The sequence below is a fragment of the Gopherus evgoodei genome, chromosome 5 (genome assembly GCF_007399415.2).
Source record: "Gopherus evgoodei ecotype Sinaloan lineage chromosome 5, rGopEvg1_v1.p, whole genome shotgun sequence".
NCBI lineage: Eukaryota > Metazoa > Chordata > Testudines > Testudinidae > Gopherus > Gopherus evgoodei.
In genome coordinates, this window is record NC_044326.1 from 57,790,163 (window position 1) to 57,802,466 (window position 12,304).

Genomic DNA, 12,304 nt, shown 5'->3' on the forward strand with positions numbered 1-12,304 from the left:
TGAGGGGACAGAGGTAGGATGGGGAGGGTGAAGGGACAGGGGTAGATGTGCCTGACTGAATGGGAGAGGTTTGGGATCCGCCAGGGTGTGCATAGGGTAAATGCTCCATCTCCTTAACAATCCTAACCCTCCCCCCAAAAAACCTGTTCCATACTTTTCCCAACCACACCCAGCAACCCTCCAGGTTCACTCCAGGCTCCTTCCCTCTCGCTTGGTTCCTCCATTACCCTTGACACTCCCAAGCCTTTTCACTGCTTCTGATGGGTGCAGGAAATACAGTTCAGTATTCTAAATTAAATAAATTACTCAAAAGTTCTGTACTAGTAAGGAATCTGTTCATTTAAAAGAAAAAAAAAGTACCAGAATCTTTTTTTTTTAAATCTATTGTTACAGACATACTTTCTGAAAGATATTTTGAAATAAATTCCCAAAATAATTGAAACTGGCATGATTATATTGTGTTATTTTGACAAATAAAATATTCAGAATATTGCAGAATTTTAAAACATCATGAGCAGAATTTTTAATTTTTTGGTGCAGAATTCCCCCAGGAATAATTTACATTGAGCAGTGAACCAGTTCCTACTACAGCAGTGGTTCCCAAACTGAGGTTCATGAACCCCTGGGGATTCACCAAATGTTACAGAGGGTTCTCGGGAAAAAAATTCCCTAATGGCACACAGAGCTCTCCATAGGGACCCTGGGCAGCACGAGGTCAGCAGCCCAGAGCCTTGGGGACTTCCAAGAACTAAGCAGATGAAAGCAAGCATATTTATTACACTGAGGAGATTCAAATGTCAAGACTCCTTAGAAGAAATGGAAAGGGAGGTGGATATTATTTGCTGTTTTTAAAATTAAATAGGCTGCTAGAGTTGTTTTTAAATTATTATGAAGATCAAGTTTAAGCTTTGTTGTAATGCGCATTGTTGCTCAAGATCTGAATGCTTGTGTAGGAGAAACTCTTTGAGTTGCCTTCTTAAATACCTTCATGCTATTTCACATCTGATACTCCTTGATGAAATATAGGAGTTAAAGGTGCCAGTACAGGGGAAGGTGCGGCAATGAGAGTCATGTGAGGCCCCTGCGTTGGCCCACCCCTGGGCAGGTCCCTCCCCTTTTTTCCCCGTGCCCTCCCCCCCCACACTTTTCTGGCAGTGCCCGCCAGACCCTAGGGTGAACAGAGGCTTTGCCCCCTCACCCTTTTTTTTCTATTGCACCTCTGATAGGAGCCTTGTCTTATAACAGGCTTAATCAAAAGAGATAAGCTACAAAAGTGAGATTTGGAAGAGTTGCCATTTTCATAATGTAATAAAAATATTGTAATGATAATTAATAAACAGTGTGCAGTAAGCATGTCATAAAAACAAATTTTATATTTCCAAGATCACTGCTTTTATAATTTATATTGAGGTAAAAGAGAAAATCCCTGGAAATATTCATTTTTAGGAGGGAGTTCGTGAGACTTGCCATTTTAGTGAAAGGGGTTCGCGGGTTGTTAAAGTTTGGGAACCACTGAACTACAGAGACACAATCTATCGGGCATCTTAAACTGAAAAAGTCTTCTTATCCTCCTCTCGCCATTGGAAAGAAAAGTATTCTCTCTATACACTCCCCCTACCACCTATATATAAGAGTGGAAAAAAATCAATGGCTTTTTTTTTCTTAATTTAAAAAAAAATCTGATTTTTTTTTATTTAAATCTGATTTTTTTGCTAAAACGCTTTTGTAGCTATAATGTATGTTAATTAAACCTCAATGATATCTCACCATGGAGTAGGGATTACAAATTCTAATTCTATAGCATGAGACAATATATTCATGTAATGTTTAAGAAAGATTTTGTAAATGAGTTCCAATAGTTAATGGATTAGGGACCCAATCTTATGTGGCTCCAGGGTCTTCCGTATTGATGATTTAGGTTAATCTTTCTATCTACTCAATAGGACCCAGTCTAGAAGATATAATCAGAGATGCTTAGTTTTGCAGTTCGCAAACTGTGGATTTGTGTCTCCAGAGATAATATGCTTGTTAACAGCAAAAATGTTTTTAAATAAATAAATAAATATTATATAGAGGTGAGAAATAACCCCTCTGTCCCTCTGCAAATTTGTGTACATGGAGTCAATCCCTTACCTCTCTCTAAAAGTGCAGTGAATAGAAGATTGTTGGAGGCGGAATAGATCTGGACAAGGAGAAGAAGTCTGGAGATAAATGTGAGAAGGGAGGGACAGGCAATAGAAACAAAAGTGAAACTGTTTGAGCAGCATATTCCAGAAGTCATGAGGTCTGAGTGTAGCCTTCATTGATTTGAGATCTACCATACCATTCTCTCACTAGAAGGGAAAACCTATAATTGCAACGGGCCGTAAAAGAGACCCAGTCTGGGAATATTTGAACGAAGTTCTTCTACCTGTGGGTAAGACAGGCATGCGTGCAAAATGCAAACAGCACAACAAAGAAATGCAAGGCCTGGTCGCCCGAATGAAACAACATTATGAGAAGTGTTCATTCTCAGGAAGAAGCTGTGTTGAAGATGATGAAAGGAACATGTCTGAACATGCAGGATCTTCAGGTTGGTAAACTTCTTTGTTTTGTACTTCCTTCTTAAAGACTGCCTGTCTTCCATCTAGACTATTCTTGAATTCTCATGTCTGAGCAAAAAATATAGTTGTTACTCTACGGTATTATCATTTTAGATGCGGCTGTAATAAAAAATAAATAGGCAGATCTTCCTTTTACAATTTCACCTTTAAAGTAGTACTGAATGTCAGTGAATGCAATGAGTAATACTAAATGAGCAGTATGGTGGTAATAATTAAATAACTGCACTGACTTATGCTGTTTAGAAGAATCCATCCTCAACTACAGGATTCTGAAGACTATCCTCCTTCAAGATCACCATCATTTTCTATAGTTTCAGAGTTATCTGCCAATGATAGTGTTAGTCACATCACGTATGTCACATAGTCACAGTATATCACCTGTAGCAAAAAGAAAAAGAAAAATCTCCATCATCCAAATACAACCATAGATAAGTTTGTGATAAGAACCAGCAGATTACAAAAAGAGGTAACTGATTAAAAAATTTCCTGGTTTGTTTATGCAACAAACTCTCCTTTCCGCATGACTGAGAACCCACACTTCATTGACATGGTTCAGTCATTAAGACCAGAATACTAGACCACCCAACAGAACAGATGTCACAGGGAAATTGCTGGGTAAAGTGTATGAAAGAGAAACTGAGCAGTGTGCTAAAGGTCTGAAGGGTGAAATTGTTAACCTGAGTCTTCATGGGTGGAGCAATGTCCACAATGATACTGTTGTATGCGCTTGTGTGACAACCGAAGAAAGGAATGTCTTCCTTACAGAAACAACTGGTACATCAGGAAATGCGTACACAGCAGAATACTTACAGAAGTAGCAGTAAAAGCTATAGCAAACTGAAAAAAATTCAAATTTATAGTATGGAACTTGGTCATAGACAATGCTGCAAATGTATCCAAGATGAGAATTTAGAAGACAGTCCCAAACTAACAACATATGGTTGCAGTTCTCTTTGATGCATTTCCTAGCCAAAGACTTCAGTGTTCCAGAAATAAAGGCTAATGTTATTGAAATTGCAAAATACTTCTGCAACAACTACTTTGCAGCAGTTGCTCTGAAAAAAGTGGGAGGAACCAAGCTAACTCTCCCACAAGATGCACAATGGAACTCAGTACTAGACTTTTGAGCACTGTAACAAGAATTGGCCTAATCTTATGAGAAGTTTGTGAACAAAATTGTGAAAAAATAGATGGCACTGTCACAGCCACAGTGCTCAATATTGGGCTTCAGAGAAATGTTGAACACATGCTGAGTACCCCGAAGCTTATTTCTGTAGCCTTGAATGAAATGCAGGGAATAGCTGTTTTATTCTTGACACTGTTGAAATTTGGAAGGAATTGAGTGAGATCTTAAAAAAAGAGAAATATGCAATGACAGAGTTAAATTACAGGCATTAAAAAAAACAAAGCGGACAAGCACTATCTCCAGCTCATTTTCTTGCACATATTCTCAATACTCGGAACCAGGGTCAAACCTTAACTGCTGAAGAAGAGGAGTTGGCTATGATGTGGACATCCAGCAATTATCCCTCCATAATGCTGACTATAATAAACTTCAGAGCTAAGAGTGAACCATTCAAGAAATATGTTTGCTGATGAGGTTTTAAAGAAAAAGTCACACCAGTGAACTGGTGGAAGTCACTTAAGCACCTGGATTCAGAGACTATTGAAGTGATAATCTCACTTTTAACAGCCATAGCTTCTTCTGCCGTTGTAGAAAGAATATTTTCTTCTTTGGACTAATTCATTCCAAATTGAGAAATCGTTTAGGACCTGAAAAAGCAGGAAAGTTTGTTTTTCTTTTCCAGATTATGAAAAAACAGGAAAATGAAGGTGAAGACGACTGAGTTAGCTGCAGAAGCCAATTTCTCATGTTGACCTGGCTGACATGGTCGATTTAATTTTTGGGGTTTTGGTTTTTGTTGTTCTTTTTTTTTTTTTTTTAAAGATTTCCTTTAACTATTTTAGTTAAAACTATTTTAACAAAAACAAACTTGATTTTAAAAAACTTGAATGTTTAACTAAATTCAAAAAATTCATATGCTTGTTTTGTTAAAGTATTATAAGTTTGCTGTTGAAGACAATTCAGAAAGCATAACATTGTTGTTTTAGTTAAATAAAATAATTTAAATGTTTGTCTGGTGATGTTCTCCTCCTAACACAGCATGGCAAGAAAATCCTCCAAATATTAATGATTAACCTGTTGAATTGGAGATAGGTCACCTCCCAGTGACTTAATAAATATCTCCTTCAATTACCTTTGGTAAATGAAATAACCAATCATTCACTTTCTGATACAGCTGTAAAATTAATCTGAAAAATTTTCAAAATAAATCACTTTAAAAAATGTATAGTGTGTACCGTCTAAAAATGAAACCTACATCTATCTGAGTTGTGAAAAATATGTATTAAGGTTATACCAACCAACAAGAGTGCACTTTTATGTAGAAATCCATAATTAAATTGAGTCTTCGTAACTAGTGATTTAAATCATGATTTAAATCAAATCCACTCTGCTATATATTCTCTTCCATCTCATCACAGAAGAATGGAATTTGAAACCTGATTATGGTCACTTCCTAACTAAAGGAACCAACCCAAACAAACAAAACTCAGTCGCAAATCTCTTCATTTATATGCTATATATTTCTGTATATATTTATACATGCTTTAGGCTGTCTTGTGGACGAAAGTACATACTACTCGGTGTGCTAAGTTTATTGAAGAGTCATTATTTCTCAATGAGATGGAAGCTATTGAGAAATAATGACTCTTCAATAAACTAAGCACACCAAGTAGTATGTACTTTCGTCCACAAGGCAGCCTAAAGCATGTGTGCAGAATGAAGTGTTTCCATGTAAACTTTCATAAAGCTGTGTGGTAAAACGGGAGGAGTACTCTTAAAACATCACTTTTCCTGGGCACACAATCCTCAGTCTTTTCACTTTTTTAGCTCAGGTAAAAACCTCCCAAAAAAGGCTGATTGCTGCAATTGAGTTAATGACTGTCATCCTAAATAACATATGTCCAAAACAATAATTCATAAGGATTTAGTTTTTAGAGAGGCCACATGCTCTCAGCCAAGAACATAAAGGCTACTACTTTGAAAGAAAGTGTTTAAGTAGTTGAGAGTGACCCACATAAGAACAAGATACATTTTTCTGTCATCTGAAAGTTTTGTATTTTGTGCATTTAATACAACAGGTTCATGTTTTCCCTACCAGCATTATTAAAAGTCTTCAGGGCTGTACCGAGGTGTCCTTCCCCCTTAAATAATGTTAAGCAACTATTTTCAGTTTTCCAATTACTTGACTAGCGTACACAAGGAGAATTATATATCTGCTTTCTCCCTTGACCTGGGAAACTGTCAAAGCAAATAGAAAGATACAGTGCTTTCTTTCTATAAGGCTGCTCCTGAAAACCAATGGTTTTTCATCTTGTTACAAGACACACGTCATTAGTTTCTATATGAACTACTATGAAGTTGGGAGCCCAGACCCTAAGAGTAACATTAACAAACCTTTTTAAATTACCTCACTATACCCTAAACTAATTCAGCATTAGATATACAGCTTAAAAAGCACAGGCCAATATTCTTAAGTCTGGCATCAGAATAGCACTGAGAACTGGCCAACTCAAATATTTTATGTGCAGTATTTACCTATGAAAGGAAAGCCATTTGACTCCTTCACACAGCACTACTCCCGATGTCATAAGAAGTTCTGCAAAATACTGAGTCTCAATTCCTTCTTCCTCATGCTTTTTAAACTGGATACCAGATGTTGTTAGTAGTTCTATGGAGTCCTGGGCATACATGTCCTCCCTAGGATGAGGGACATAAGTAATACAACATTCAGATCCACACAAAGACACAGCCTCAATATCAAGTTTATAAGTAAAATCCAGCACAGAATGCTGTGTATACTTGGAACATTTTGCCCATTGTTTCAATAGGCCTTGTTAAAATAGATTTAACAATGTAGACACCATGATATAACTGTTAAGTATGTAAACATCTGAAAACCGTGCACTAAAATTGGTGATTATAAAACAAACAACTCTTTTACACAGTATTGACTAAGCAGTTTTAACATTATCCTCAATCCCATTATAAGATAAAATTCAGGAACATTTAAAGGAAACAGCAAAGAAATTGAACCAAGCTCTCTAGGGATCAACATAGGACTATTTTCTTATATTAATCATAGATATTTGGGAGAAGACTGGTTGTTTAGACAAGATTACAAACTCTTCCTTCATATAACCAAACTACTTTCCCTAACGTCTAGGATCCTACCAAATTCATGGCCAGGAAAAATGCATCATGGACTGTGAAATCTGGTCTCCCCCCATGAAATCTGATTTTTTGTGTGCTTTTACCTTATACTATACAGATTTCACAGGGAAGACCAACTTTTCTCAAATTGGGGGTCCTGACCAAAAAGGGAACTGCGGGGGGTTTCCACAAGGTTATTTTAGGGTGGGAGTCACAGTGTTGCCACCCTTATTTCTGCACTGCCTTCAGAACTGGGTGGCTGCAGAGCAGCAGCTGCTAGCCGGGCACCCAGCTCTGAAGGCAGTGCCCCTCCAGCAGCAGCGCAGGAGTAAAGGTGGCCAAACTATACCATGCCACCCTTACTTCAGCGCTGCTGCCTTCAGAGCTGAGCAGCTGGAGAGTGGCGGTTGCTGACTGAGGGCCAAGCTCTGCAGGCAGCAGCACAGAAGTAAGGGTGGGAATACCATACCATCCTTAATTCTGCACTGCTGCTGCAGCTGGCAGTGACTCTGCCTTCAGAGCTGGGCTTCCGGCCAGCAGCCCAGCTCTGAAGGCAGCACCACTGTCTGCACAGCACAGAAGTAAGGGTAGCAGTACCAAAACCCTCCACCCCGATAACTTTGTGACCCCCCCACTGCCGCCCCCCACAACTCCTTTATGGTCAGGAGCCCTACAATTACAACACCATGAAATTTCAGATTGAAATAGCTGAAATCATGAAATTTACAATTTTTAAAATTCTGTGACCTTGAAATGACCAAAATGGACTGTGAATGTGCTTGGGCCCTACTAATGTCATAAGGATGGATTTCAACCAAGATATATTATTCACTCCAATACTTTAATCATCAAGGAAATTACAAGTTGAGATACACCCTAAATATTTATGGAATTACTTTCCCTTGCAAAATTTCTGTAACTCTATTACTAAACATTCAAAACAAGCAAGAAAGACAAGCTGAGTATATTGATTTTGAGAAACTGGAAGGGCTAGGGAGGGAAGATTACTCAGGAAAAATTCCTTCCCCCTTCTCCCAGGTCTGAAGTCATAAATCTTGACCTTTCTCTCTCCTCCTATTGATCAGTGTAATAATGAAATTAAAAAATCCCTAACCTTCTAGTTTGCTGCACATATACACAATGATGCATAGTAAGAAAAGGGAATACTATTACCAATACAATGTATTTCAGAGGGTACCCCTAAAAGCTTTCTACATTTAGGTAAGTCCTATACAACACCCATCGTGGTAAATGAGACCCATACAGATCTTTATATATTTAATATTCCACCAAATCCAGACTACCAGCACAGGAGACCAGGAGAAAGGAAATCCTTAACTGTAGCTAAAAGCAACCAAAAACATTCTTTTAGTTATTAACTTCTGGGGCCTAATGAAGCCAACTGGGTTCCCTATTCAGGTAACCAACCACATTTTGGTTTCTAAATAAACATGAGTATAGCTTTGTTCTTCACTAGCTTGTCCTTCAAAGACTTGCTCATGTAACAGTCAACATTCTAGCAACTGTTGATGTCAAGTTTGGAATCTCCCCCACTTTTCTCTTAATTTCTCATTCCTCTTCTGTTATTTCTAATTATTATTTCACTCTGTAAATTGCTTTGATACATTACGAATAAATGACACTATATAAGAATGGGCCGCTCCAAGTCAGACCTTATGAACATTAGCTATCATTACCTATGCCATACTTGTTGTGTAGATAGAAGACTTTGATGTCCTACGTTTTCAGTTCAGTTAGGATTTTGGGGTTTTTTTTTTAAAAATCCATTACTTACACAAGTGCATGTCATAAAAACACTAATTTTAAATGAGCAGGAAGTTAATGTAATATTCAGGATTTAATTTTATTAATAAAATCCAGAAATTTCCTTCTGAACTGTAAAAAGCGTACTTGTTTTCTTCTGACTAACCAAGTTTGGGCTGAAAGTTCGATATCTTATTCTGCACCCTGCACAAATACTGTTAGGGCACAAAACTTCATTTTTGTTGCCAACACTTTTTGTTTTTTAAATATCTTTGTCTGGTTTCTCTCAACTTAATGGTTTTGCAATTATATCATGCTACATACTAAGCAAGATTCCTTTTACAGTATATTTCACATTATAAGCACTATCAGAAATTAGACAATCTAGAAACAAAGAATTTAGGCAGAACTACTTCAGTTAAAGGCTAAAATGCATATGAAAGAATTATAGAATAAATCTCAAGGTGCTGAGTGCCCTCAAACTCCAGCTCAGCACCCTCACAGACTGATCCTTACGTTACACAGATGATAAAGCAGAATATATAAAGGAAATACAGGAATGTGGGACTAATGAGCCAAGAAAGCAGAAATCCATTTGCCCAAATGGCCTTTTCTTGTATCTAAAGTGTCTTATACTCCAAGTAGAAAGGACCATACTTACTAAAATGTATTAACATGAGTCCTTTGAGATTTTAAAAAATACTGTGCAAGTAATAATTATAACATGCTTCGGTGTAAGAAAAAAACTAAAAACCCAACAGTAATAAGATTTTATCACCACTTACGTTAAACTTAAATTTAAAATTAAATTGCCAAGTTGAAGTTCCTGGAGGGTATTCTCCTTGCTCGTTTCATAAATGTCAGTCCTAGCTGAATTATCTTCAGCAAGTCTTACATTACAGCGCAGCAGTTGGTACTGATAGTACGCATTGCTTCTGAATTCTCCAATAGGCCTTGCAAACTACAACTGGAAACTCTGTGTCCTGTAAAAAATAAGTTTACAGCTTCAACAAAAGAGAAAACGTATCTGCAGCACACCCACTCCAATATCAAATCTTGAAGAGCATTTTTCCAAAAACACTTAACTTTATAACTCTCACATGAAAATATGGTATATGGCTGTATGCTTTAAAAAACAAAAAAGATGAACATTATATCACCACGGATAGATTAGCTGCAGCGATAATTCAGACTTTCCATTTCTTCAATGGATCTGGATCCAGACATTGAAAACGACTAATTTCTTGTCACTGAGAAAACTTGTATACAGTGTTGTTGTAACCATGTTGGCCCCAGAATATTAGAGAGACGAGCTAGGTGAGATAATATCTTTTATTGGATCAACTTTTATTGATGAGAGAGACATGCTTTTAAGCTTATCAGCTGTGGTGTGTCCATACTACCTCACCCACTGAGAAAATGTGACTAGACCACATAGTACACTAAACAAGGCTCAGTCACAGGACATACATGGCAACATATTATACTTCGTATAACTTGAGAATTTTCTTCATTTCTTCATCCAGGTTACAAGCCCAAACTTCACAAATTCTTTGGCTATGATCTACTGTAGCTGCTGGCATAGTGGGGGGGGGATTTAGATACCAGGCATCAAAGAGTTATACTTGATTGAGCGTCAGTTTCATAAAATAGATTTTAGATGTTTACCTAAAAGACAAGAACATAAATACAAATTTTGATTCCCAATGATTTGTAAAAGAATGCTTCCTTAACCTTCAGAGCAAGAGCCAACAGTTTTCCTGAAACTCAAACGAAAGTAAAACTTAGTCACTGAAAGTTTATGAACATGGTACTATTCAATAGCTGAATTAGTGATTTGGATAAAGGAGTGGAGAGTAGGCTTATAAAATGAGCAGATAATATCATACTTGGAGGGGCTGCAAGTGCTTTGGAGGATAGGATTAAAATTTAAAACAACCTTGACAGATTAGAGAACTGGTCTGAACTCAAGATGAAATTCAGTAAAGAGAAGTACAAGTACTTCACTTATGAAGGAAAAATCAAATGCACAGAAACAAAATAGGGAATAACTAGCTAGGCACAAGTACTGCTGAAAAGAATCTGGGAGAGTAGTGGATCACAACCTGAATATGAGTCAACAATGTGACGCAGTTGCTAGGAAAGCTAGCATCATTCTGGGGTGTATTAATTAGGTGCATTGTACGTAAGAAATAGAAGCTAATGTCCCACTCTACCTGGTGCTTGTGAGGGCTCAGCTGGAGTCCTGTGTACAATTCTGAGACCCACACTTTAAGAAAGATGTGGACAAGCAGAAGAAAGTCCAAGGGATAGCAACAAATGTGATAAAAGTGTTAGAAAACCTGACCCATGAGGAAAGGTTAAAAAAAAAAACATTTTCTTCAATGAATTCTGGATCCAGATATTGAAAGAGACTAATTTCTTGTCATTTTAATCTTGAGAAAAGAAGCCTGAGGCGGTATCTGGTAAGAGTTTTCAAAAATGTTAAGGGCTGTTATAAACAGGACATCTACTGGTGATAGAAAAAAAAGTAATGGGCTTAATCTGCAGTAAGAAAGATGTAGGTTAGATATTAGGAAATACTTTGACATTATAATGGTAGTTGAACTGTGGACCAGGTTTCCAAGGGTGGGGGGGGGGTAAGAACAGTTTGGACAAATGCCTGGCAGGGATGGTCTAGCTTACTTGGTGCTGCCTCAGCGCTGGTGGCTGAGCTAGATCTCCAGAGAGACCTTTCAGCGCTACAGCTCTATGATTCTAAAAGATGACACTCCACTTAAAAACAGACAGAACATTTTAGTTTTGTTAATTTATTTGGTGTGACCAATTTGCACAAAGCCAGCCAGGCTGCTGGCATCTCAGATAAGAATACTCCGCGCTGCAATGAAACGCCTCCAGCAAGGACTCCCTCAATGCTCTCTCTCTCTCCTCGGAGAGCTTGTGCCGGAGTGCATTTCGCAGCACATGCCGACTAACAGAGTGAAATGCACTGACGAAGGGAAGGGTCAGACAGCCGCCAGCACCGCATGGTTTCACGAGACCCTGGTGGAGTAATACATATATACTCGCTCCGTTCTAAGGGGACACAGACTCCAACTCCGGAAGGGTCCGCGCTGGGAGCGGCTCGTAACAGGCACCGCAGCGCCCCACAAACCCCACTGCCCGTGACCCGCCCTCCCCCAGCTCAGCTACCTTCAGCCCACATGGAGCCCGGGCGCACGGCGGGGGTCAGGCGCTGCAGCGCCCAGTGCCGCGGGATCCAGGCAGCGAGCAGACGCCGCCCCACCCTAGCAAATAGGAACTGAAAACGTAGAGCAGCGCGCGCCCCGTGCGGAGCGGGGGAGCCCCCGGGCCTGGCCGCGCCCCTCACCCGGCTCCGGAGCTTAGAGACCCCCGGAAAGGCCGCCTCCCGCCCGAGTCCCCACAGCCCAGCACGCCCGGAAGCCAGGCCCCTCCCACTCTCACCTACGCCGGGTTCACACGGGCGTGGCGGGGCAGAGCCGGGCCGGGGGTGGGGTGGGGGTCTGGCTAGGACCCGGCGGAGGCGGCCCCAGAATAGCGAGTCGCACCGAGAAGCGCAGAACCTACCGCCCCCACCGCACAAAGCCATTACATCATCTCAGCGCGCCGCACCCTGACCTTTCAAGTCTGACCCCTGACC

The 12,304-nt window shown here is 39.4% G+C and overlaps 1 protein-coding gene and 1 long non-coding RNA gene across 2 annotated transcripts in view; both read right to left on the bottom strand.

The window, feature by feature from the left end:
* The window catches only part of CNOT7 (CCR4-NOT transcription complex subunit 7), a 30,903-nt gene extending 21,306 nt beyond the window's left edge, over nucleotides 1-9,597 (bottom strand). Inside the window, exons 1-2 of the mRNA XM_030565490.1 lie at nucleotides 9,429-9,597; nucleotides 6,265-6,426 (exon numbers count right to left, since the gene is read on the bottom strand). Of these exons, the coding sequence (XP_030421350.1) occupies nucleotides 6,265-6,419 (155 nt within the window). The 5' untranslated portion in view covers nucleotides 6,420-6,426; nucleotides 9,429-9,597. The remainder of the gene's footprint in view (nucleotides 1-6,264; nucleotides 6,427-9,428) is intronic.
* A 613-nt stretch (nucleotides 9,598-10,210) lies between these two features.
* Nucleotides 10,211-12,282, bottom strand: LOC115652877. The gene is made up of 2 exons (XR_004000763.1): nucleotides 12,109-12,282; nucleotides 10,211-10,311 (listed from the first exon to the last, which is right to left on the bottom strand). It is a non-coding gene; the product is annotated as an uncharacterized LOC115652877 (long non-coding RNA).
* Nucleotides 12,283-12,304: the final 22 nt, after the last annotated feature.